Source organism: Heterodontus francisci, chromosome 24, assembly GCF_036365525.1.
Source record: "Heterodontus francisci isolate sHetFra1 chromosome 24, sHetFra1.hap1, whole genome shotgun sequence".
Lineage (NCBI taxonomy): Eukaryota > Metazoa > Chordata > Chondrichthyes > Heterodontiformes > Heterodontidae > Heterodontus > Heterodontus francisci.
Genome location: NC_090394.1, coordinates 61,238,974 through 61,263,646, shown reverse-complemented (window position 1 = coordinate 61,263,646; position 24,673 = coordinate 61,238,974). Strand labels below are relative to the sequence as shown.

The 24,673-nt window shown below is 41.8% G+C and overlaps 1 protein-coding gene across 2 annotated transcripts in view; it reads left to right on the top strand.

Annotated features, from left to right (window-relative positions):
* The window catches only part of ppl (periplakin), a 70,642-nt gene that overhangs the window by 5,878 nt on the left and 40,091 nt on the right, over positions 1-24,673 (top strand). The window contains exons 1-6 of one of the 2 annotated variants that reach the window (XM_068056371.1): positions 2,787-2,836; positions 18,250-18,349; positions 22,039-22,193; positions 22,904-23,024; positions 24,298-24,423; positions 24,609-24,650. In XM_068056371.1, coding sequence (XP_067912472.1) covers positions 22,099-22,193; positions 22,904-23,024; positions 24,298-24,423; positions 24,609-24,650 — 384 coding nt within the window. In that variant the 5' untranslated portion in view covers positions 2,787-2,836; positions 18,250-18,349; positions 22,039-22,098. Of the gene's footprint in view, positions 1-2,786; positions 2,837-18,249; positions 18,350-22,038; positions 22,194-22,903; positions 23,025-24,297; positions 24,424-24,608; positions 24,651-24,673 lie in introns of those variants that run through there. The other variant, XM_068056370.1, reaches the window with a different exon arrangement.

Sequence of the window (24,673 nt, the reverse complement as noted above, 5' to 3'; positions counted from 1 at the left end):
ATGACTTCTGGAAATCCAAGTTCAGTACATCAATGGGCTCCCCTTTATCCACGGCGCATGTTACTCCTTCAAAGAACTCCAATAAATTGGCTAAACATGATTTCCCTTACACAAAACCATGCTGACTTTCCCGATTACCTTGAGTCTTTCTAAGTGCCCAGCTATAACCTCCTTGATGATTGATTCTAACGCCTTCCCCACAACAGATGCCAAGCTAACTGGCCTACAGTTCCCTGTTTTCTGCCTCCACCAACAGCCCCCCCCCACTCCCCAACTTCTTGAATAGAGGGGTTGCTGTGAAAATGAAGCCATTACAATAGTAATGAAACATGTAATTTAATTTAGGAGGGAAATCCCCAAAAATATTTAAAATAATTCTTAAGCCAGTTGCCAGAGCATTTTGTTTTGGCTAAAGTCTATTCTGGGGAGTTGGGGATGATTCTTTCTGAATAATCTTCAAAATTATTGCCTTTATATAGTGCAATTCATGACGCGGGACATCCCAAAGTGCTTTATAACCAATGAAGTACTTTTGAAGTATAGTCACTGTAGTAATGTAGCAAAGGTAAAGTGTCTTTCCTTAGATAAGGAGTTCACTGAATTCCAAACAATGCTGTGGATTACAAGGACTGCTTATCAGAGAGGAACTGATGGCTTATACCGGAGGAATGAGCTAGTCTTTTACTCGCCTTTTTAAAAAATCTATGGAATAATGGTATTTGTTACTGTTTTAGTACATGTTTTTAGAGATACAGCACTGAAACAGGCCCTTCGGCCCACCGAGTCTGTGCCGACCATCAACCACCCATTTTATACTAATCCTACACTAATCCCATATTCCTACCACATTCCCACCTGTCCCTATATTTCCCTACCACCAACCTATACTAGGGGCAATTTATAATGGCCAATTAACCTATCAACCTGCAAGTCTTTGGCATGTGGGAGGAAACCGGAGCACCCGGAGGAAACCCACGCAGACACCGGGAGAACTTGCAAACTCCACACAGGCAGTCCCCAGAATTGAACCCGGGTCGCTGGAGCTGTGAGGCTGCAGTGCTAAACACTGCGCCACTGTGCCGCCCTACTGAACATTGATTGTGAAGGAAAACTTTTCAGATTCAATGGCGCTGATGATTTTCGAGATTTCTAAAAATCTGTCAGAAAATTGGTTAAAGTCATTCATATGATGAAATAAAAACAAAAAATGCTGGAAACACTCAGCAGGTCTGGCAGCATCTGTGGAGAGAGAAAGGGAGTCAATGTTTCAGGTCTGTGACCTTTCATCAGTTCACATAATGAACATGTCCTACCATTTGAAAACATAATAACATCTGATACGGCTTGTTAATCAAGTGAAAAGGAATCCAAGTTAGAATCCACAAAACACCTAGTGGTAGAAGAAGTAACATCACTGCACAGTTCAATTTTTTCAGCCTGTAAGCTCCATTGAAAATCATGAGGCTGATAGCAACTCACTCTGGACTATTATCACATTAGTACTGGAGCTATGGGCAGGATCCACTCAGTAAAATCAGAACTGTGGTCAATTATGGGCCCCCAAAGACACATAACCATTGAAATTTACATATGAGATTTAGAAAATTCTCCCTTCTAAATTATAGAAAATTCTCAATTGTTTCTTTTGTCATTTTAACTGCATCGATGGATTCAAAGTGACCTCCTATATCTGTAGCAGTAACAGGTATGTCAGCTGTTATGCATTTTCATGAAGTTTCAGAGATTTGATGGCTCCCAATGGCCAGCAATTTTTGATGAGGCTGATTTCCTCAAAGATTGACATTCTATGCAGGATCTCTGTCGCAGGTCGTACATTCCTTTATATCCCTGTGACATAAATTATACAGGAGATATTTTTAAAACCACATAGCTGGAGACAGGTTACTTTTCTTGCACAAAATTTCTGGAGGGGATTTCATCTATTACACTTGCTCCTGCAGCTGGCTGTCAACTTGGAAGTTTGACTAAATTATAAACCTTTATCCTTGCGTCTTTTTTATAAATTCTCTAGCAGTTTCTAGCAGAGATAATTAGTCCCAAAACAACAGTGCACGAGGGAAAGTAAAAGGCAATTTAAAACAATGCCCTTCTTCAGATTGAATTTAGTCAGAACTATTGCATAATTAAGTTGTTTTGTGATTTGACAACTAGGCTACAATTTATCTACATAAAAAATCCTTCAATTGTTGCTGGTTAAGGGGAACTTGAAGTATCCCTTGCTCTTATTGTGATATCCTATAGGAAACTATAACCTGATGATTCCACCGACGTGTAGATTCAAATGGAATGTATAGGGGAGGAGTCAGGCCTATCGACTATGCAAGGAATGCACTAGGTGTGTCCACCACACCATAGTAAAATGGGCGTTGAAACCAGTCTAACTTCAGTAAATTGCTTAACTCTTTGAGAACTGGAATTTCAGGTATGCTGCAGGGAAAGAAATACTAATGACTGTTTAGTTATGTGACTGAAAATACCACCATCTGTTGGAGTGAAATGACTGCATGTCTGTAGTGAAAGCTGAGTGCTTGCCTTCCATTGTTTTAACAGGAGAGGATGGAATGAGAGTGTTCAATCAATATGGTCTCCTGTGCCTTCAATCATAACGCTCTAATTCGCCCCTGTGCGTTGACTGAATCTCTAACACCTAATAAATCCGACCATTTAAAATTGAGTTGCTCAGCTTCTTTAATTCCATCTAATTATTAATTTGATAACACTCAGCTGGTTCCTGATTAACTCTGAATCTCCATGGTAGTTTCAAAGGTTTCCGTGGCAATAGGAGGTTCCAGCTTGACTCGGTCTTGTCAAAATGGTAAGCACCCTTTCCAATATTGTACATTTTGTTTCACCGTCCATCATCATGAATGTTGTCCTACAACCATCCTGGTTTCACTGATGTCTGCTCAGAGTCTTGGAGTGAAAAAGTGTAACGTTTAACTGGAAGCAAAGTATTTATTTGATCGGCGCTCCATTCCCTAAAGAAAAAGGTCAGGTTTTGAATGTTTCAATAGGGAAGCTGGGAGACTTGCGTGTGAATATAATGCACAAACCCTGTGAACTACTCTCCCTTATTTACCCATGTTCTTATCACCACTCCCAACCAAGACCCAAGCATTTACAGAGACAGTTGCAGTTCCTGTGACCCACAAAGATGCACATCTCAAATGCTGTTGGGCCCATGGAGCTCCCAGGCTTTGTGCTACAGAGGCAAACAAGTTGCATGTCATGGATGTCAATTCTAATTGCCTCGAACCCACATGACACATCACATGACAGTTTAGAGAATTCACATTGATTCTGGAACTCTGCTGTTGCCTGATCTTGGAGTGGGGTGGGGGAGCAATTGGTCCCTATGTTTTTCTCAACATTTGTGGGCTCTCTGGGGAGGAAATGGGAAAGTTTTAGTTCCCTCACCCAATTGTAATCCAGTGACCCTATCTGGAAAGTCCTTTTATGGGAGTTCACATTAGTTAGGATTAGGACTGGGTTTGGGATGGTCTCTACAATCACCAACACTAAATGATCAGCTCAGACAGGAAGAACAGAAACTTGGACAAGGTACTGATCATCTCCTCGCACCGTATCCTAGCAACAGTTAGTGCATTCAGGAGAAAGGGAGAGTTGAGGGGGAGAAAATTGGCAATAATAAAATCTCCTCCAGTGTCAGCGTGCACATGTTGGATTAAGGTAGCATATTAACCGCACCCTGAGTAAAGAACAAAGAACAAAGAACAGTACAACACAGGAACAGGCCATTCGGCCCTCCAGGCCTGTGCTGATCTTGATGCCTGCCTAAACTAAAACTTTCTGCACTTCCTGGGACCGTATCCTTCTATTCCCATCCTATTCATGTATTTGTCAAGATGCCTCTTAAATGTCGCTATCGTACCTGCTTCCACCACCTCCCCCGGCAGCAAGTTCCAGGCACTCACCACCCTCTGTGTAAAGAACTTGCCTCGCACATCCCCTCTAAACTTTGCCCCTCACACCTTAAACCTATGCCCCCTAGTAACTGACTCTTCCACCCTGGGAAAAAGCTTCTGACTATCCAAAAAAGCTTCTGACTATCTGACTAACTAAAGGTTGATTTAGTCTTGTGGCTTGCCTATGGTAGACTTTACGTTCAAGTTATGGTGGAAATTTTATGTTCCTCAAAAGGTAGAAGGAGTAGTTCTTGAGCTTTTCAAATATATTTGTTATGTACCAATATATGACCTTGAGTGCTGGAAGCTCGATAGCAATGCATGAACAGCTTTTAGATTGTTTAAAGCAATTAAATCCAGTGTTGGAGTAAGTTTTAAAAGGTTCCTCATTTTAAATAAGATTTTTCTTCTTGTCCATTTCTGCTGCCAACCAGGCCACCTAGTTAGATTTTCTGGAGAGTTAAGTTATTGAATATACTCATTAATGGAAAAAGAAATTCTTGCATTTATATAGCACCTTTCATGACCTCAGGACATTCTGAAGTGGTTTATAGCCAGTGAAGTACTTTTTAAAAAGTGTAGTCACTGTTATATTGTAGGAAACGCAGCAGCCAATTTATGCACAGCAAGGTCCCAAAAGCAGCAATGTGATAATCTGTAAGAGCCAATTGACTGGATGCCACAAGAAGCAGATGCAATTAGATGTTTAAAAATAGCTCTGGGGGGGAATTGATTTCAGGAGGGATAAATACAACATGGGGATCAATTTTAACCTAACCTGCCTATTGGAAAACTGATGAAAACTGGGCACAACATTAGTTTTATACCCCACCCTGATTTTACCCCTCCATTGAAGTCTGTGGACAGTGATATCGAGCGGGGTATAACACCAGTTTGTTCCATCTGATCGCTTCAGTTTCCTGCCTGACAAATTGGGTTGAAATTGCCCCCTTGTGGACTTGTGGAGGCTAGATCACTGAAAGTATTTAAAGAGGAGGTAGATAGATTTTTGAAATATCTGGGAGTTGAGGGCTATGAGGAGCTGCCACGAAAGAGGAGTTGTGGTCTGGGGCAGATCAGCCATGATCTTATTGAATGGCGGGGCAGGCTTGAGGGGCCGAATGGCCTACTCCTGCTCCTATTTCTTATGTTCTTCAAGTGTTTGCAAGAACTAGCCCTTTTACCCTCTATGTGACATCAGGCAGCTTAGTGTTGTGGGCTCATTCTTTAGGAATTCCTTTAAAGTGTGATTCTTAGGGCTGAATTTTCAAAACGGTCAGGAACCCGACGCCCAGATGATTTCCGGGTCCCGCCCAGCGTCTGAACTGCATCGCTAACGCAATGCGATCTTCAAATGTTAATGCCCTAATTGGGCAGGAGGCGAGCTCGGTGTCCAATTAGTGGTGCCGGGTGTCTGGAGGAGGCGGGAGCTGCCTGCAGAGTGCAAGCGGCAAAGGCAGGCGGCAGTCATGGTGGGGCCTGCTGCTGCCTTGCCTATGAAAGCAGGCTGATCCATGGAGGGCCAATGGAATAAAGAGGTGAGGCAGCATTTCCAGAATTTAAAAAATTCCTGCACTTGGCTCGCCGCAAGATCCCCGTGGGCCCAAAACATTTCATTTTCCAACAATAAAATTTACCCCCTGCTTTCTGTGACTCTTGACAGCTGCGCAATATCGTGCACCAGACTGGTTGGACCCGCCATTAAAAATTATAGTGTGGACCCACCCCCACCCCCACCCCCACCCCCACCCCCGGCCCCGGCCCCTTAATGAGCTCCACCATGAGCTTAACAGGCCCTTAATTGGAGATGAACCAGTTCCCCTTTCTCTTTCCTCACCAACCCCCACCCCTCCACGCACCCTCACGTTGAAAATTTTGGACTGTCCCGGAGGTGTAGGGTTCCTGGAGATGACGTCCAGGACCGTGATTTTCAAATCGCATCCGCACCCGGTCCCAACCCTGCGGCCCTTACAGATTACAGAATGAGCAGGTTTTCTCTCACAAGTCTGCGCAGAATTCAAATCCAATTCCCAATGGTCAAAGGGAGTCTCAGCTAATCAATAGTACCATCCGGCTCCTCAGGAAACTGCAGTTTATCATGAAGGTGCTACCATTATTCATATTTTTTGAGGATTCGTGTTTAAAAGATTGTGAAAATTGGTTCATTTGAAAGACTGAAGAGATTCCATGGATGTGTTTTTTTTTTAAAGGGTCACTGGAAGGAAATTTTGGATTTTTAAAAAACTTGCGGGAAGAGACAATGAAGGCTAAATAAACATAAGGAGCCATACTGGCTATTGGAGTTTGTTTAAAGACAAGTCACATCTCTAGGTTTATGGTGGTCAGGAGTTTTGGGCTTTCTGACTTGGGACGTGGACTGTTTGAATGAGTTGGGGTGTAAGCCTGCTAAGAGAGAGAGGCAACCAGTTTATTCTGTTCCACCTCTTTGAGAAACCCTGAGAATCCAGTGTGAGGACTGGAGAAACTGAACAGCCTTCTGGAACATTCCATATCTTATCCTTTTTCTTCAAGAATTAACAAGTACTTGGCCAAAGTATTTTTGTTTTTTTCATGTAAAGTTGATCTCTGTAGCGAAAGCTTCTTTATTTTTTCTTTAACTGGTGTGTGTGCGCCAGTGTGTGTTGGGTTATTTAGAATATATTTATATATTTTTATATATTTATACTCTCATATTTCAAACTGTGTGTTAAAGCTTTGCATCTTTATTGAATAAGTCATGTTTTATAATAAATTACTAATTTTGTTGTTTATTAAAGAAACCCGGTTGGTGGATTTTATTCTAAAACTAAAATAAAGTATATAATTGGCCGTATCGGTGACTGGGTAAACCATTTAAATATATGTTGTGACTCTTGGAGAAGTGGAACTGGAGAAAGACAGAGCATTTCTCCAGCCTCGGTCGTAACTAGTTAAAAATATACTTAGTCATGCAGATCCTGAGCATCTTTAACGCTGAACAGTTGCCAAAAGAAACATTTTCTTACAGTAGGTTAGATGATGAGTGCAATCTCCTATCACAGTTTTTAACATTTTATCTGTAAAGGTGGCACAGGTTTCTGCAAACGTTGCTGTAATGATTAAACTTTTTCAAGGTTTCTTTATGACTAAACAAGTGGGTGGAATGAGGCAAATGCAGTTTAGTGTAACCCATCAGAAATCAGGCAAAAGGCACTTAAAACGGAATTAGTCAATTCTGCTTCTGCCCTGTAGGGATCTTAATGATGCTCCTTTTGCTGATGGAGCATGCTTAAATCAGACAGGAGCCTCATAGGAACTAGCAAATCAGGGCCCTATTACATCAGTAGGATACCGATGGTGGACTGAGCTGGACACATGCATGACTACCCTGCCCAGCGAGAGTTGCTCCAAAGACTGAAGATACCACAAAAGCTAAGTGTTAAACATTACATTGTGGGGCCAAGAGGACCAAGTGTGCCCTTCCAGGGCACACACGGAAAGTCTCAACTTCTGCTGCCCTGAGCCCCCGCCCACAAGACCCTTCCAGTTACCACCCTCACCACTTACCGTCCAGCCGCTGGGCTTTAGCTGGTGGGCAGCTGGATGGTGAGATGTAAATGAGGCTAGGGAATTGAAATATCCTGGGCCTCAAATTGATGGTGCTACAGGGTCCTGTCCCACAGCTTCCCCCAAAAGTATGAGATAGGAAGGATGATAGTAGATTCTACATTGGGGATTGTGTGTGTGTGTGTGTGTGTGTGTGTGTGTGTGTGTGTGTGTGTGTGTGTGTGTGTGTGTGTGTGTGTGTGTGTGTGTGTGTGTGTGTGTGTGTGTGTGTTGAAGTTAACACTCAGGTGCAAAAATTGATCAAAAAATGGGTGCTGGGCTGGCATTACTGCAATACCGGGATGTAAAGGCATTGAGGGACATGGAGAACCGATTAGGATTAAAAAGCTAGGGCTGCCATGGATGACAGAACAGGCTTAAGGCCTATTCCTGTTTCTGTATTTATGTAGTTTCACAGGAAGCTAAAACTGAATACTTTACCAGATCTGATGCAAGGTGGCATACCACCAGGGCATTTCCTTAACCATTCAAAACACAGGGTGGAAAAGTTGTCACATTCAACTCTGACTGTTGGGAGTCACAAACTAAATGTTTGGTTGTCATAGTGATTACCAATCATCTACGGCAGCAAAGTCTGGGATTAATGTCGTGAGAGAGGAGTCTTCAACCGATACACTGTTGAGATTACATTGAGATGTCTCGAACGAAACAGATTTAATTATATTTAAAACTTTGTCAAACTGGAGATCAGACTTGTTTTGAACAATAGATTGTTTTATTTACTTTTGCAAAGGAGATAGGATCTATAAATGCAAATTTTGTGCAGTTTTGTAGCCCAAGAGTAGTTTAACTGGAACAACAGGCCCCTTTGGCAAAAACAAACTGTGCAACACCTCGTTACCATTCGATAGCACCACCTACTATTGGAACTCTTTGGATTAGCACAAAGGTAACTTGTTTGATCTAAGAGCCCTAAAATGATTTTGTTGGCTTTTTTAAAATGCTGCGAATCTGCCTGTGTCAGAATAAGCATTCCAATGGGAGAGGGTGGCCAACTAAAACCTCCCATCACTGCCAGCACAAAAGGCACTAAAAGCAGTGAAAAACATCCATGCCTTGCTTACCTGCCCCATCAGGTGGGGTTAGCAACTCTTGTTTCACCACCTGACCTCCCACCACACAGTCCCTCCCCCACCCCACCCCCACGCTCCCACCATTGGTTGGTTGACACGTCTAGCATTGCAGCTCCCCACTTGCCTGATTAGAAAGCAACAGACTGTCATTCAAATAGCCATTTCCCCCCCCACCCTCTCCCTCCCACCAATCCAATAATTTTACAATTGAAAAGTTTAAAGGAACTGCGAAAACTATACAATTTTTTTTTAATGGCCTCATGATTTTTCTGCTGGGCATTGCCAGCGACAGAGTCTAGGAAATTAATCTTTAATTTATGAAGATTCCAGGATAATCCTTGAGGGTTGGAAACCCTACCATCAGGTGAAGAAGGAACATGAGTGATGAGATGATAAGAGATACTTTAGCATTTGGTTTGTGAAATCAACAAACTCGCCACTGCAATACTGATACCTGATTAGACCTCTCATTTGCATTTCTTTATTAAATATTGTTCATCATTACCATATATTTGCTTTGAATTATTTGGAATATACTTATGGATGAGTTACTTTGACATTTATGCAATTTCTACACCAATCTTGCTGCTGGAAGCTTACTCCAAAATTTCCTGTGGATCTCATTTGCTGGACCCTTAAAATAAAAGGTGTAAAATTGTGCTACACTCACACCAATCAATACAGGTATTAGTGAGTGAACTGCTGCCTTCTGCCATGGTGCCTTACTCGGGGAGCCTTTTGCCTTTCTTGCTCCTCTTCCTCTTTGTATTATTATCCAGTACAGGGGCATGCCCCTGGGGAAGGCCATTCCATCTGCTTGTGCCTCCCGGGCACTCAGGGTTGGGCAGCGGAAGGTCATAACAATTTCAGGTGATGCCAAAACCTTCCAGGAAATTCTGGGCCATTGTCCTAAAGGGAAAGCAAACTTGATTTAACCAATTTTGTTTAAGGGACAAGTCTCAAACTGCAGTATGGTTTCAACAAAGATAAGTGCTTGACTTTTTCACTCCTGTTAAGTGAAAAACCTTGCTGCCTTTCAACTATCCAGCTTGTGTCTCACTCCAATTAGACAGGCAATTTCAAGTATCTATCTATTGATAGATTTTCATTAAGAGTTTACTTTTGTTTATGTTATGGTGGATGTGGTAACAAAGGAGGATTTAAATGAATGCCTGTGACATTGATCACAAGTCGTGGGAGTCAGTTGCCAGCGTTCGCCAGAGCTGGCGGGCAGCCATAAAGACGGGGCTAAAATGTGGCGAGTCAAAGAGACTTAGTAGCTGGCAGGAAAAAAGACAGAGGCGCAAGGGGAGAGCCAACTGTGTAACAGCCCCGACAAACAAATTTCTCTGCAGCACCTATGGAAGAGCCTGTCACTCTAGAATTAGCCTTTATAGCCACTCCAGGCGCTGCTTCACAAACCACTGACCACCTCCAGGCGCGTATCCATTGTCTCTCGAGATAAGGAGGCCAAAGAATAAATAAAAATGTGCAATTCAAACACTGACGATACAAACATTATTGATTGATGTGATAATGTGCACAAAGGCAAACCAAATGGTTAATTGCTTTCAGCAGCGCTTTATAACAAAGAGTGAAACATCTGGAATTCATATAATGACCGTTTAATATTATACTTAAAATTGGCTATTTTTTCACAGCATCGATCTAGTCTACAGTTAATAAAAACACCTTGCTCAGTGGCACTGTGGTATGAATTACCATCCTTTACTCCCCTCTTAATTATCACCACCACCTTCTCAAAGGCAATTAGGGATGGGCAATAAAGGCTGGCCTAGCAAGCGATGCCCACATCCCATGAAAGAATAAAAAAACCCATCCAATCCATTGTAGCCATATAGGAAAGCTAGGATCTACAAGGTTAGTTTCTCCCAAGTACTTTTTTTCCCCAACGGAGCTTTTTCCAGCACCCTATCGGATCTTAAATAAAAACAAAGTGCTGGAAATACTCAGCAGGTCTGGCAGCATCTGTAGAGACAGAAGCAGAGTTAACGTTTTAGGTCAGTGACCTTTCATCCGAATTGGCAAAGGTTAGAAATGTAATAGGTTTTAAACAAGTAAAGTGGGTGGGGGGGAGAGGGGGCTGGTGGGAAGAGAAGAAAAGGGAAGATGTGTGATAGGACAGAGGGCCAGAGAGATTAACTGACAAGGTCATGGAACAAAGGCAAAGAGAGTGTGCTAATGGTGTGAGAAAAGACAAAGCATTAGTGCAGAGGGAGTGTTAATGACAGAATAATGAGCAGCCCTAGCCAAGAGCACAAATATGAAAAAAACAGTAGGCAGGTACATGGTAAAAAAAGATGGAACAAAATAAAATAAAAAAGGGCCAGTCATGCTCTGAGATTATTGAACTCAATGTTCAGTCCGGTAGGCTGTAGCGTTCCGAATTGTAAAATAAGGTGCTGTTCCTCAAGCTTGCGTTGATGTTCACTGGAACACTGCAGCAGGTCCAGGACAGAGATGTGGGCATGAGAGCAGGGGGGTGTGTTGAAATGGCAAGCGACAGGAAGGTCGGGGTCCTGGTTTTGGACTGAGGTGGAGGTGTAGCACAAAGTGGTCATGCAATCTGCGTTTGGTCTCCCCAATGTAGAGGAGACCGCATTGTGAGCAGCAAATACAGTATATTAAATTGAAAGAAGTACAAGTAAATCGCTGCTTCACCTGAAAGGAGTGTTTTGCACCTTGGATAATGAGGAGAGAGGAGGTAAAAGGGCAGGTATTACACTTCCTGCGATTGCATGGGAAGGTGCCATGGGAAGGGGATGAAGTGTCGGGGGTAATGGAGGAGTGGACCAGGGTAAAGGACTGCAATACCCTGTTGGATAGCCTTATATGTGATTGTAAAGGCCTGCTACCTGACCCGACCCAGACGGGACCTGACGACTTGTTGGGTTTGGGTCGGGTTGGGTCGCACTTCCGGGTCTGGCATTCGGGCTCAGTCAGGTTTCCTTTGCAGACCTTTAGACCAGGGTGTCGCAGAGGGAACGATCTCTTCAGAATGCTGACAGGGGAGGGGAGGGAAAGATGCATTTGGTGGTGGCATCACGCTGGAGGTGGCGGAAATGGTGGAGGATGATCCTTTGGATGTGTAGGCTGGTGGGGTGGGAAGTGAAGACAAGAGGAACCCTATCGCGGTTCTGGGAGGGAGGGGTAGGGGTGAGGGCAGAAGTGCGGGAAATGTGTCAGACACGGTTGAGGGCCCTGTCAACCACAGTGGGAGGGAATCCTCGATTGAGGAAAAAGGAAGACATATCAGAAGCGTTGTTGTGGAAGGTTGCATCATCAGAGAAGATGCGTCGGAGACGGAGCAATTGGGAGAATGGAATGGAATTATTACAGGAAGCAGGGTGTGAGTACGTGTATTTGAGGTAGCTGTGGGAGTTGGTGGACTTATAATGAATATTAGTGGGCGGTCTACCCCCAAAGATGGAGACAGAAAAGTTGAGGAAGGGAAGTGTCGGAGATGGACCATGTAAGGGTGAGAGAAGGATCTTGTATACACTGGTGAAAGGACTGGCATCAGGAAGCATTTCTTCAGAATGATTAATATTTGGCATAGTCTCAGGTAGTGGAGGCAAAAGCACAGGAGTCATTCAAAAGACAGTTAAATGCTGTGATAGAGGTACACTGTGGGCGGCACAGTGGCGCAGTGGTTAGCACCGCAGCCTCACAGCTCCAGCGACCCGGGTTCAATTCTGGGTACTGCCTGTGTGGAGTTTGCAAGTTCTCCCTGTGTCTGCGTGGGTTTCCTCCGGGTGCTCCGGTTTCCTCCCACATGCCAAAGACTTGCAGGTTGATAGGTTAATTGGCCATTATAAATTGCCCCTAGTATAGGTAGGTGGTAGGGAAATATAGGGACAGGTGGGGATGTGGTAGGAATGTGGGATTAGTGTAGGATTATTATAAATGGGTGGTTGATGGTCGGCACAGACTCGGTGGGCCGAAGGGCCTGTTTCAGTGCTGTATCTCTAAACTAAACTAAACTAAATCACAAGTTTCTAGAGAAGGATGAGTTGGCTGGGCTCGGTGGGGTTGTGGGAAGGAGAAGAGTTTTTAGGAGATCATATTGGAACTTAGAAATTAGAACTTAGAGAGAGAAAAGTTCCGAAGAACATAATAGTATCAAAGAGAAAGAGGGGTTAAAGGCAAAAGGGAAATCCTGCCTCAGAAATAATCCTAGCACAAAAGTTAATAACATCCTCCCAGATAGGAAATGAGTATTCAAGTCTTGGCCAGAATTGTGCTTTATAGATAGCTCACAAAGATGAGGGAGGTCACCTAGCCCAGCCAACTCATCCTTCTCTAGAAACCTGTGATTTACCCCTTTCACTGCATCTATCTGTCTTTCAAATGACTCTTGTGCTTTTGCCTCCACTACCTTAGACTATACCAAATATTAATCACTCTGAAGAAATGCTTCCTGATGCCAGTCCCTTCACCAGTTTATACAACAATTTACATTTATATAGCACCTTTAGCATAGTAAAATAATGTGCTTCCAGGAGCATTATCAAGAAAAGTTTCATACCGAACCACATAAGGCAATATTAGAGCAGACAACCAAAAGCTTGATCAAAGAAGTAAGTTTTAAGGAGTGGCTTAAAGGAGGAAAGAGAGCTAGAGAGACTGAGAGGTTTAGGGAGGGAATTCCAGAGCTGAAGGTCTTAGCAGTTGAAGGTAGGACCACCAATGGTGGAGCAATTAAAATCAAGAATGCTCAAAGGACCAGAATTGGAGGAGCCCAAATATCTCAGAGGGTTGTGAGGCTGGAGGAAAGGAAGAGGTCAGGGAAAGGAGAGGAGAGGTCAGGGAAAGATTTGAAAACAAGGATGAGAATTTTAAAATCGAGGTGGTGATTAACCAGGAATCAATGTAGGTCAGTGAGCACAGGGGTGATGGGTGAACAGGACTTAGTGCAAGGTAGAACATGGGTAACAGAGTTTTTGATGACCACAAGTTTCCGATGCGTTGAGATTGGGAGGCTGGTCAGGGGTGCGTTAGAATGGGTCAAATTCTGAGGTAACAAAGGCATAGATGAGATCTCAGCAGCAGATGAGCTGAGGCAAGGGCAGAGTCGGGCAATGTTATGGAGGTGGAAATAGATGGTCTTTCTATGTCCTGCAGTCATAGTTTAACTTGAAAATGTGTACATGATTAACCTTTTTTAAAATTTCATTTAGTAACTTGTCTAAACCTATAAGGTCTCCTCTCATTTGCTTCCTTTCAAAGCTGAAGCCTTTTTCTTTAGCCTTTTCTCTTAATGCAGTTCTCTGACATGACAGATTCGCCTCATTTCTCTGCACTGGTTCCCAGACTTAGATGATTCCCTTATGGCTCTGTGAACATAACGCCCAAGGTGTGGCTTTACCAGAGCACTTAATAGTTTCAACATGACAGACTTGAACTTATACTCCACTGATTTGACAATAAATCTACATTCTGTTTGCTTTAATTGCTGCTCTATAAGGATTGGGCATGGTCAGTGTTGAATCCATCATCTTTCCCAGATCTCTTTCAGCCTTTTAGTTAAATATTATTCATTAAATGCGGCTCCTACTTTTTCTGTAATGTGTAAGATCTTGAACTTAGCTTCTGTAAATCTTTGATCTCTTTATCAGACTCTGCTGTTCCCTGCCCTGCTACCCCGCATTAATTTACTCATGTCATCTGAAACCACTGCCAGTTAAGAATTGCTGAGGTGGCACGTAATATTTGGCACAATGGACGAAAGCAAGCATTTTGGAAGCAACTTTAAAAATGGAGGAACTTTGGAAGTTCTAGTTGAGGTCAGAGGACATTGTGACTTCAAGAATTGTGATAGAAGAAGAAGGACTAAGAATAGGGACATGAAATATAAGAGGTGATAGCTGTTGAGAAGCTTGAAGAAACTTTGAAGTACTGAATAAAACAAAGGGAGCTACTAATAAAATTCAAAGAAGTGTTTGGCAGTGGAGGGAAGGGTGTGGCTCTATTGAAGAATCTTCAACTCCTGACTCAGTGCCCAGATTTTTGTTCAAGTATTGCCAAATATATGGCTGTATTTTCCATTTGATAAAGTTCCATTCTGATTAGCCTTTTGCAAAGTTTCCAAACCTTCCCTGCTGTTCAAATCTAGTAAATAGACAACATTGAACTATTGCCCAGATAGACAACTGGATAACTGCTCTGAGGTTGTACTTAGAAACCAAGAAGCTGGCTGATTTCCTTCTTGTAAACGCTTACAACACTTGCTGCATGAATTTTCAATTTTGAAAAATGCATGTTCATAGTTTTAGACAATTTTAGAATTCTGGTTGAATTGGAACACTGCATTTGAAACTAACTCAGTCAGGATTGTGATTCCAGGGATTCAGTGCAATATGCAATACAGTCTGCTATTTATAGTAAGAAAGAAAGACTTGCACTTTTATATCTTGCTTTTCACGACCACTGGATGTCCCAAAGTGCTTTACAGCCAATGAAGAACTTTTGAAGTGCGGTCACTGTTGTAATGTAGGAATTATGGCAGGCAATTTGCGCACAGCAAGCTCCCACCAAAAGAAATATGATAATGACCAGATAATCTGTTTTTGTGATGTTGATTGAGGAATAAATATTGGCCAGGTCACTGGGGATAACTTCCCTGCTTTTCTTTTAAATAGTGCCATGGGACCTTTTATGTCCACCCGAGAAGGCAGATGGGGCTTCAGTTTAATGTCACATCCGAAAGACGGCAGCTCCCCCTTAACAGTGCACTGGGGTGTCAGCCTTGATTTTTGTGCTCAGGTCCTGGAGTGGGGTATTATAGGATTCCAAATGAGCTTCGTAATTTCTGGGGAACAAATGTGTTACTTGTGTTAGTGTCAACCATCAGTCAATGCATGTACTAATGGGAGATGGTGACAGAATATACAAGCATATGTGTGCAGTTTAGCAGCACAGTGGTTAGGAAGTCTGCTATGTTGGTGTCAGATAACTACTAGTTCAGTACAATTATTTTCCAGTAAGAGTCTACACAAGGCCAGCACTAATACTCTTAATAACTCTTGTAAAATTGAGATGATGCAGGAATGGGTTAGAACTTGTAGGTCAGGAGTCCATCGATTGTATAATACCTGCTATCTCCATATTAATTCCTGGTTATAGAATGTATTTTCCTTTTTATTTCCAAATACCTTCAAGAAATCGTGTTTGACTAATTTATTAGAGTTCTTTGTGGAAGTAACAAGCAAGGTGGATAAAGGGGAACCTGTAGATTTGGATTTTCAAAAGGCATTCAATAAGGTGCCACATTAAAGATTACTACACAAGATAAGAGCTCATGGTGTAGGGGGTAACATATTAGCATGGATAGAGGATTGGTTAGCTAACAGGAAGCAGAGAGTCGGGCTAAGTGGGTCATTTTCAGGTTGACAAGCTGTACCTAGTGGAGTGCCACAGGGATCAGTGCTGGGGCCTCAATTATTTACAAATTATATCAATGTCTTGGATGAAAGGACCAAATGAATGGTAGCTAAATTTGCTGATGACACAAAGATAGGTAGGAAAGTAAGCCGTCAAGAGGACATGAAGAGTCTACAAAGGGATTTAGATACGTTAGGTGAGTGGGCAAAAATTTGGCAGATAGAGTATAATGTGGGAAAATGTGAACTCGTCCACTTTGGCAGGGAGAATAGAAAAGCAGTATATTTGACTGAAGAGAGACAGCGGAACTCTACAGTACAGAGGGATTTGGGTGTCCTGGTACATAAATCACAAAAGGTTAGTATGCAGGCACAGCAAGTGATTAGGAAGGGAAATAGAATGTTGGTGTTTATTGCAAGGGGAATCGAGTATAAAAGTAGTTAAGTGTTGCTGCAGCTGTGCAGGGCCTTAGTAAGACTGCATCCGGAGTAGGGTGTACAGTTTTGGTCTCCTTACTTAAGAAAGGATATAATTTCATTAGAAGCAGTTCAGAGATGGTTCACTTGATTGATTCCTGGGATGAAGGGGTTATTTTATGAGGAAAGGTTGAGCCCATACCCATTGGAGGTTAGAAGAATGAGAAGTGATCTTATTGAACCTTATAAGGTCCTGAGGGGACTTGACAGGGTGGATGCTGAGAGGATGTTTCGCCTTGTGGGGGAGTCTAGAACTAAGGGACACAGTTTAAAAATTAGGGGTCTCCCATTTAAGACTGAGATGAGAAATATTTTTTCTGAGGGGCGTTAGTCTGTGGAATTCTCTTCCCCAGAGAGCAGTGGAGGTTGGATCATTGAATATATTCAAGGCTGAACTAGACAGATTTTTGAAATACAAGGGAGTCAAGGGTTATGGGGAGCCAGCAGGAAAGTGGAGTTGAGGCCACAATCAGATCAGCCATGATCTTATCAAATGGCGGAGCAGGCTCGAGGGGCTAAATGGCCTACTGCTGCTCCTAATTCTAGTGTTCTTGTGAAAGGAAGTTGCCAGAAATTTTATTGTTTGAAAGTGTTTTTGCTGGAGTATGGGTTTCGAATTTTGAATAACTTCTTGTGATGCTTGGGGTCAAAGGGTAGTGATAGAAAAACTCTGCCAACGCCACTCTGAACTTAGCCACCAGCAGATCCACAAGAGTAATGGGGTGACTTAGTTTTCTCGCTTGTTCCCCCAACCCTCCATGCCCACACGGGTGAAGCACAAGGCTTCTGCTTGGCACTTCACTTCCCACCAATTGAGGATAGTTGGCGCAGTGAACTGGGGTAGCAATACAGCGCTTCAGTTCAAATCTATTTTCCCCAGAAACAACAACAACAACTTGTGTTTAGTAAAATGTCCCAAGATGTTTCACAGGAGCAATTATCAAATAAAATTTGATATCGAGCCACATATTATGGCAGGTGACCAAAAGCTTGGTCAAAGAAAAAGGCTTGTATTTATATAACACTTTTCATGACCGCTGAACATCTCAATGTTTTACAGCCAATGAAGTACTTTGAAGTGTAGTCACTGTTTGTAGTGTCAGAAATGCAGCAGCTAATTCGTGCACATCAAACACCCACAAACAGCAATGTGGTAATGACCAGATAATCTATTTTAGTGATGTTGATTGAGGATAAATATCAGCCAGGACAGGACACCAGGGATAACTCCCCTTTGAAACAGTGTCGTGGGATCTTTTACATTCACCCAAGCAGGCAGATGGGGCCTCAGTTTACCACCTCATCTGAAAGACAGATGATTTACCTCTGATAGTGCAGCACTGCCTCAGTACTGCACTAGAGTGTCAGCCTAGATTTCTGTGCTCAAGTTCTGGAGTTGGACTTAAATCCAGAACCTTGTGACTCAGAGGCAAGAGTGTTACCAACTGAGCCACAACTGACATTAATGTAGGTTTTAAGGAGCGTCTTAAAGGAGGAGAGAGAAGCAGAGAGGTTTAGGCTGATAAAACTACTTGGTGAAATTTTGGAGGTGTGTGTATGATGAGAGGGGAAGAGAACAAAAGAAAAGGAAATGGTGATCTTGCATTGGAAACAAGTTGGAAAGTGACAATAATACAGAAATGCAGTGTGTGCAGGCATCCTGCAATGTGTCTGGAAAGTAAATGAACGTGTTCAAACCTGTTGTTTCCAGTATAATAGAATAGTTTCCTTCATCTGTTACAGAAAGGTGCCTTCGAAGCTCTCACAGCTGATTGAACGACTGCAAAAGAATGCAGATAGTGTGGAGAAGAACATCTATAATATTGAGGAAAGCCTGCTTCAAGTAAGTTCGAATTGATTGCAATTAGCAATTGCTTGAATGACTACCTGGCTTCCTCGCTACACCAGATTCTCCCAGTCTACAGTTTCCACAGGTTACACCCAGTTTTTAAGTCTTGTGTTGGCATGGGTGTGTGTGACTGTGTTTCTCTCTGTCTCATTATCTCTTGTAGATATGTCCAGGTGAAGCCCCACCCTGTATTGTGTTATTTCTGAGGTGTTCAGAGAGTACTGGATTTATTGATTTAAAGTTTTAGCTTTTTTCAATCAATTGCTTATCACTATCAAGTCAGTTCCATAATTTAAAAATGAGTCAACCAATTCTCTTTAAATGATAAAAGTCAGTGACCCGAAACGTTAACTCTGCTTCTCTTTTCACAGATGCTGCCAGACCTGCTGAGTGGTTCCAGCATTTCTTGTTTTTAACTCTTTAAATGATGCGTGTGCTGATTTAAAGTTAACCTTAACATCATTTGTAGCTGAAGTACAAATTCCAACCATTTCACAATAATGAGATTTTTCAGAACCTACATGGGCAGGGGTTCATTTTTTCTGGGAGTACAGTTGAGTAAAATTTCTTTGTTATTTTTAATGCAGTTGTTCATTCGCTTGTTTTAAACAGGTTAATGAATGTGTTTAAAGTGGATTACAAAGGCATTTGACGTAATGGCTTAACTGGACCAAAGAATATTAAACCCACAAAATAAACAGAAGTGCTGAAAACACTCAGCAGACCAGGCAGTATCTATGGAGAGAACAGATGAGTGTTAACATTATCAAGTTATCAAGTATGGATGGACCCTTTGTCAGATCAGTCAATGAGATTACATCGAATTACATTACATAGAATCTACCACACAGGAACAGGTCATTTGGCCAAACTGGTCTATGCCAGTGCTTCTACTTCACACGAGCCTTCTCCCATCTAATTACCTCTTCCCACCCTGTCACCCATATCTCTCTATTCTCTTCTCCCTCATGTAGACATCAGCTCTCCCATTAAATGCAGCAATGCCATCCACTTCAAACACTCCATGTGGCACTGAGTTCTACATTAGCACCACTCTGTGCAAAGAAATTCTTCCTAAATGCTTGTTTGACCTGCTATTGGCTTTCTTATATTAATGCTCCCTTGTTCTGGACTCACCCACCAGTGGAAACAATTTTTCCACAAACACTCTATCAAACTCCTTCATAATTTTAATGATCTCTATTATCTCTTGTCTTGAACTTTTCTGTTCCAGAGAAAAGAATTCTAACCAGCTCAGCTTCTCTGATTGTTGTATCATCTCAATTCTGGTAGCATCCTTATAAATCTTACTCCGGTTTGTCAATGTCCTTTTTGTAGTATGGAAACTTGGACTACACACAATAATCCAAGTATAGTCTAACCAATATTCAGAATTACAATAAATTTATTGATAGTGTGTTTTCTTCAAATCTGGAGTAATTTGAACTGTATCATAAATTCTAGCAGCTTACCAACAACTGAAATAAGACTAACTGACGTATAATTTCCTGGTTTATCCCTATGACTTTTTTTGTAGGGTGGCATCACATTTGCCAGCCTTCAGTCCTCTGACACAATTTTCCTTGCTACAGAATATTGGACAATTATAGTCAAAGCTTACACTATTTGTTCTCTAGTTACCTGCAGGATCCTTGAATGAAAACCATCAGACCCAAAACATTAAGCCCCAGGGATCTATTTACATTTGAGTAACTCATCTAACTGGATAATAAATTCCTCTAACTCGTCTCCATCCATTTATGGTGTTTGTATAATCTCAATGTCAATCATCACCTCATCTGTGAAAACTGAGATGATTTTTTCCCCCAAAATATACTTTATTTCATAAAATTTGTAAAACTACATTACATAGCAGTTCAAATTTGACATTACATAAAGTGCAATACAGATCAGTTCCTTCAATACTGTTACGACCAGATGAGAAAGAGGTCTAGGGGTTCCTTTCAGCCTTCACCTGGTCTTACTGTAACAGGGTTTTATTTTTTAACACACAGTTTTTAGCTCCCCCTTGGTGAATCCTTGTTCACCGTCTTCCAATTATAAAGCAAAGAAACAAGAACAAACAGACTTTCTTAGGTTTAAAGAAGAAAGGTGAAATTTTATTAAAACTTAAACTCTAATTCGGTTGACGCCTACGGATACACGACGCGTCCACACGAACATGCATATGGAATACACACATGCAGATAGGGACAGAAAAGAGCAGAAGAAAACATAAAGTGGAAAAGTTTGAGGTAATCTCTGAGGAGAGTTTTATGTTACTGTGCATCGAGCTTGCTGTAGAGTCCTTGATTGAAGGTATGTCGTGCTTTTTGTTGGGGCCCAGTATTCTTCTTAAACCTTGTTCACTCTCGGAAACTTTTCTCTCTCTTGGGGTTCACATGTCTTCAGTGGGTTTTGGAGTTCCGTGAGAAAGAGATGGGAGCAGACAGGAGAGGCTCTTTTCAATCCAGGAGCCGAGCTTTCTGCCAGTTCAAAAACTGTCTCTACAATTTAAAACTCCCCAAGTTGGCCAGCAGGTTGGTCACGTGGCCGGCTGGTTTGACCGGGTCTGTTTTGTGTATTGTATGGGAGCAGGGGGTAGCTCCTTTGTTCTAACACTGTCTGCTAATATGCAAAAATGTCTTTCCGGCCAAGGGCCTGGCAATTCCTTGTAACAGGCCTTCTCTTCTTCCCAGCAACAATTTGAAATTTAATGTCCGTGTGGCAAAATTAATGTCCCTCGTTCTCGGCAGATGGGGGCCTGCATGACAATACAGTACATGAGGTACCTTACCCCACTTGCCATGACAGGAAAACTGAGATGAATTATTATCTTTGTCATCACCTCACTCTCCACTACAAACTGGCCTCCTAAATCGTTTAGTGGCTCACCCTTAATCTTGATGATCCTCTTAATATTGATATGCCTTTAGAAATCCTTTGTTTTTTTATTATGCTTAATTTTTTTGCTTCAGGCCTCTGCCAACGCACCTCTATTATTGGCTTGTGGATCTCCTCATGATCAATCATGCAGTACTTTTGAAAAGGTCGTGGTTCATTACCCATAATCCCAGCACTGCACTGGTGGATGGAAATTACTGTGTTAGAATCAAAAAAGTCTCAAATTTATCTAAACTTAGTCTTTACTTGATTGATTGAAGACTCGAATAAGCAATTCCAATAAGGATCACAAAAATAAAAGCTGATTGCACAGACCTTTTTTTAAAAAAGTTTTTTTGTTAAAATCTGTTATTTCCTCTTTAAAGGAGATTGCAGATTGAAATATCCTTGTCAAAAGGATATTCCCAAATGTGATTCGCTTCTCTCTTGATTGTTGTGTGATGACTTTAAGTGCAGACCACCTTAGGGACTATATCAGAGGAAGTGATGTCAAGTCACACATGACCAGTTAGTTGTGGGTGGAGCTCAACATATTACGATGTGTTCTGATGTGCTCCTGCAGCTAATACAGTTATTAAAAGTAAATATATGTTCCAGTTATATGATAATAAAACCCCACATTTACTTTGAATATTACTTGTATTCCTGTGACTCCTAACAATAGATCACACACCAAAGGACATGCAATATTACATTGAAGAATTGATGGAAGGGATTTTAAGGATTTAAACCCTTATCTTGAATAGATTTATTCCATGCTCTTTTACATATCCTTCCAGGATGTCAGGCGGATAGAGGAAGGGAAAAACTTCATATTCCGTGAGGAAACTGCCAAGTTGATGGATGATTCAGATGCAATACTGGCAAACCTTCAGAATGATGTGCAGACAGCTACCAATGAGAAGCATCCACAGTCTGACATGATTGTAGAAGAGTAAGTGGATCCATTTTTGTTCAGGTCATTTCACATTGGAGCTGAATGCAAAGATTGGTCATACAAATTCAAGATAGGTGAATGGAGGCCATTGTTCCTTGCATTTGTTTTTTCCTCCACACTAATCATACAGAATTACAATAGAATTTACAGCACAGTAGAAGGCCATTCTGCCCAGTAGGTCTTTGCTAGTGTTTATGCTCTAGATATGCCTCCTGCCAACCTACTTCATCTAGTCCTATCGGCACATCCTTCTATTCCTTTCTCCCTCATGTACTTATCTAGCTTCCTGTTAAATGCATTTATGCTGTTCGCCTCAACCACTTCATGACGTGAAGTTGCGCTTGACTTCCTTTTTGGATTTATTTTCCCGGAGGGGGGATATTCTTGCTGGCTTCACAGCTGCCAGGACCCTACTGATGTCTCCTCCAATCAGCTTTTCATGACCTGTAAACCTAGACAGCAAATGGCGGAATTTATCATAGGAGCAGGAATCTTCGCTGATTTTCAACTCCTTAGCCTAGATGCATTGTAGTATCCAACAGGGATAAAATCCAGGAACTTATCATCTATATAACCTGTTGCTATACTTAAATCGTTGAGGAATGCTGAATTCCATTTGAGGAAATAAAGGAAGGGCTCAGAGGGCAATGTATCCTTGGGTTGTGGTCAACATTATACTTTCAGTAAAAAGGACAGTTTCTTTTCAGTATCAAACAGTTGAAAGAAAGAATACGTAAGCTGCGACTGGAACATAAGAGGGTCTACAATCTAACCCGAACGGATGGAATTCCTACTATTGACTGGTCCAAAATGATCGATGAAAAACAAGTAAGCTCAAAAGCCATCTTTCGGACATCTCTAGAGTTCCTCCTGTTAAGACTTCATCATAACAGTTGGTTTTAGAAGTGCTGTGAGTAACATCTGTCATTCTGTGGAATAGGGTAAACATGGTTGGCAGAATTTCCATGAATCTAAACTGGGCTGTTTTAGAAAGTAGTACCTATCATCATTATGTGGATTTCCTAAAGTTATGGAAGAACTTTTTAACCTCCTCATTCCTAAGTTGCAGATCTGTATCCATTTTTGAATATTTCTGGAAACAATGGGTAATATAGCCTATCTTGATGGACCACACAGGATCAGATGGAATGCTGGTTTTACACTCTGCCCAATATTACTGTCCACCAAGAGCAGAGTTTAAAAGCAGCACTGTACCCGAACCCTTCAGTTTCCTGATGGTGGGTTAGGTTAAAATTGCCCCTAATATCTCATGTCCTACACATTGTGTGGAATTTAAAGGTTGTAGTGGGCCAGGCGGGGGTATGCGGGGGTGAGGTTGCTAGCCTCCTATTCTAAAACTGGTGCACTGACACAGTATAAACTGAAAGTGTACTTTGTACACAACATGAGTGTTGGAAGTTGTTTCTTAGATGCCTATAAAAGAGGCTTCCTATTTGTGGTAGCATGTAGCAGGGGAGGTGTGTTGATATTGAAATCCACTCATTGAGGGTATCGATTTCCTTGGCACTTCTGCTGCTCAGCTGCTGTAAATTTGGTGGAAATGCATAAATGGGGGTTTCCACCAACGCCCTGATGAAATTTGCCCCATTGGGTAACAGTTGCATTCTCTCTCTCTGTCAGAGTTCTGTTGATCACTGTAGTGATGTCAGTGCACTAGAGCGAAGTTACTTTCAAACTCTAAACACAAACCTACAATTTATATCTCTTTGTGAGTCGGTTTCATTGACCCTCTCACCTTATCGCTCAACTGTTTCACATAGTAACACTTCAAACCACTAAAATAGTATATAATGGATTTAATTAACTCTAAATTTTGAAACACTCACACTTGGCACATCTGGGCATTCAGTTTTAGTGTACTTATTCACAGAAACAAGACAAGTGGGAGTGTGAAGGGGAAAAACTCCATTAAATAAAGATACAACATTCGCACATCCAAATTGTTTGGATTTGCAATTCATGTATTGTTTTACCACGGGGAAGGCTCTGTCTTTTGCCAAACACCATGCAGCCATCATTCTGCAATGAACAAGTTCAGATTCCTCCTATTGATTTTACCAATGTCCATTTACTCCTCCAGGCAGAACTGAACAACCAAGGCTTTGGCAATGAACTACCATTTGTGGATCAGCAACTGGAACATCACCAACTCTTCACCAAAGAGGTTGAAACAATTGGGGATCACTTGAACAAGAATGAAGACCAGGTAAAGACAGCAGTCAACAGGTTAAAGGCTCCTTTACTGCAGTGGGGGAAAGTACTGTATGTTATTACAGGACATGACACATGTTAGACGATCCATAAAGTCTTGCAGAGTAAATATTCATACAGACAGTAGCATTTGTTCCTGGTGTGCTAAAACAGGCTTTCCTTTCTTTCTACTTTCAACAGGATTACATCAGTAGCATCCAAGTGAAGTACAACAAACTGTTGGTGAGTATGAGAATGGCAAACTT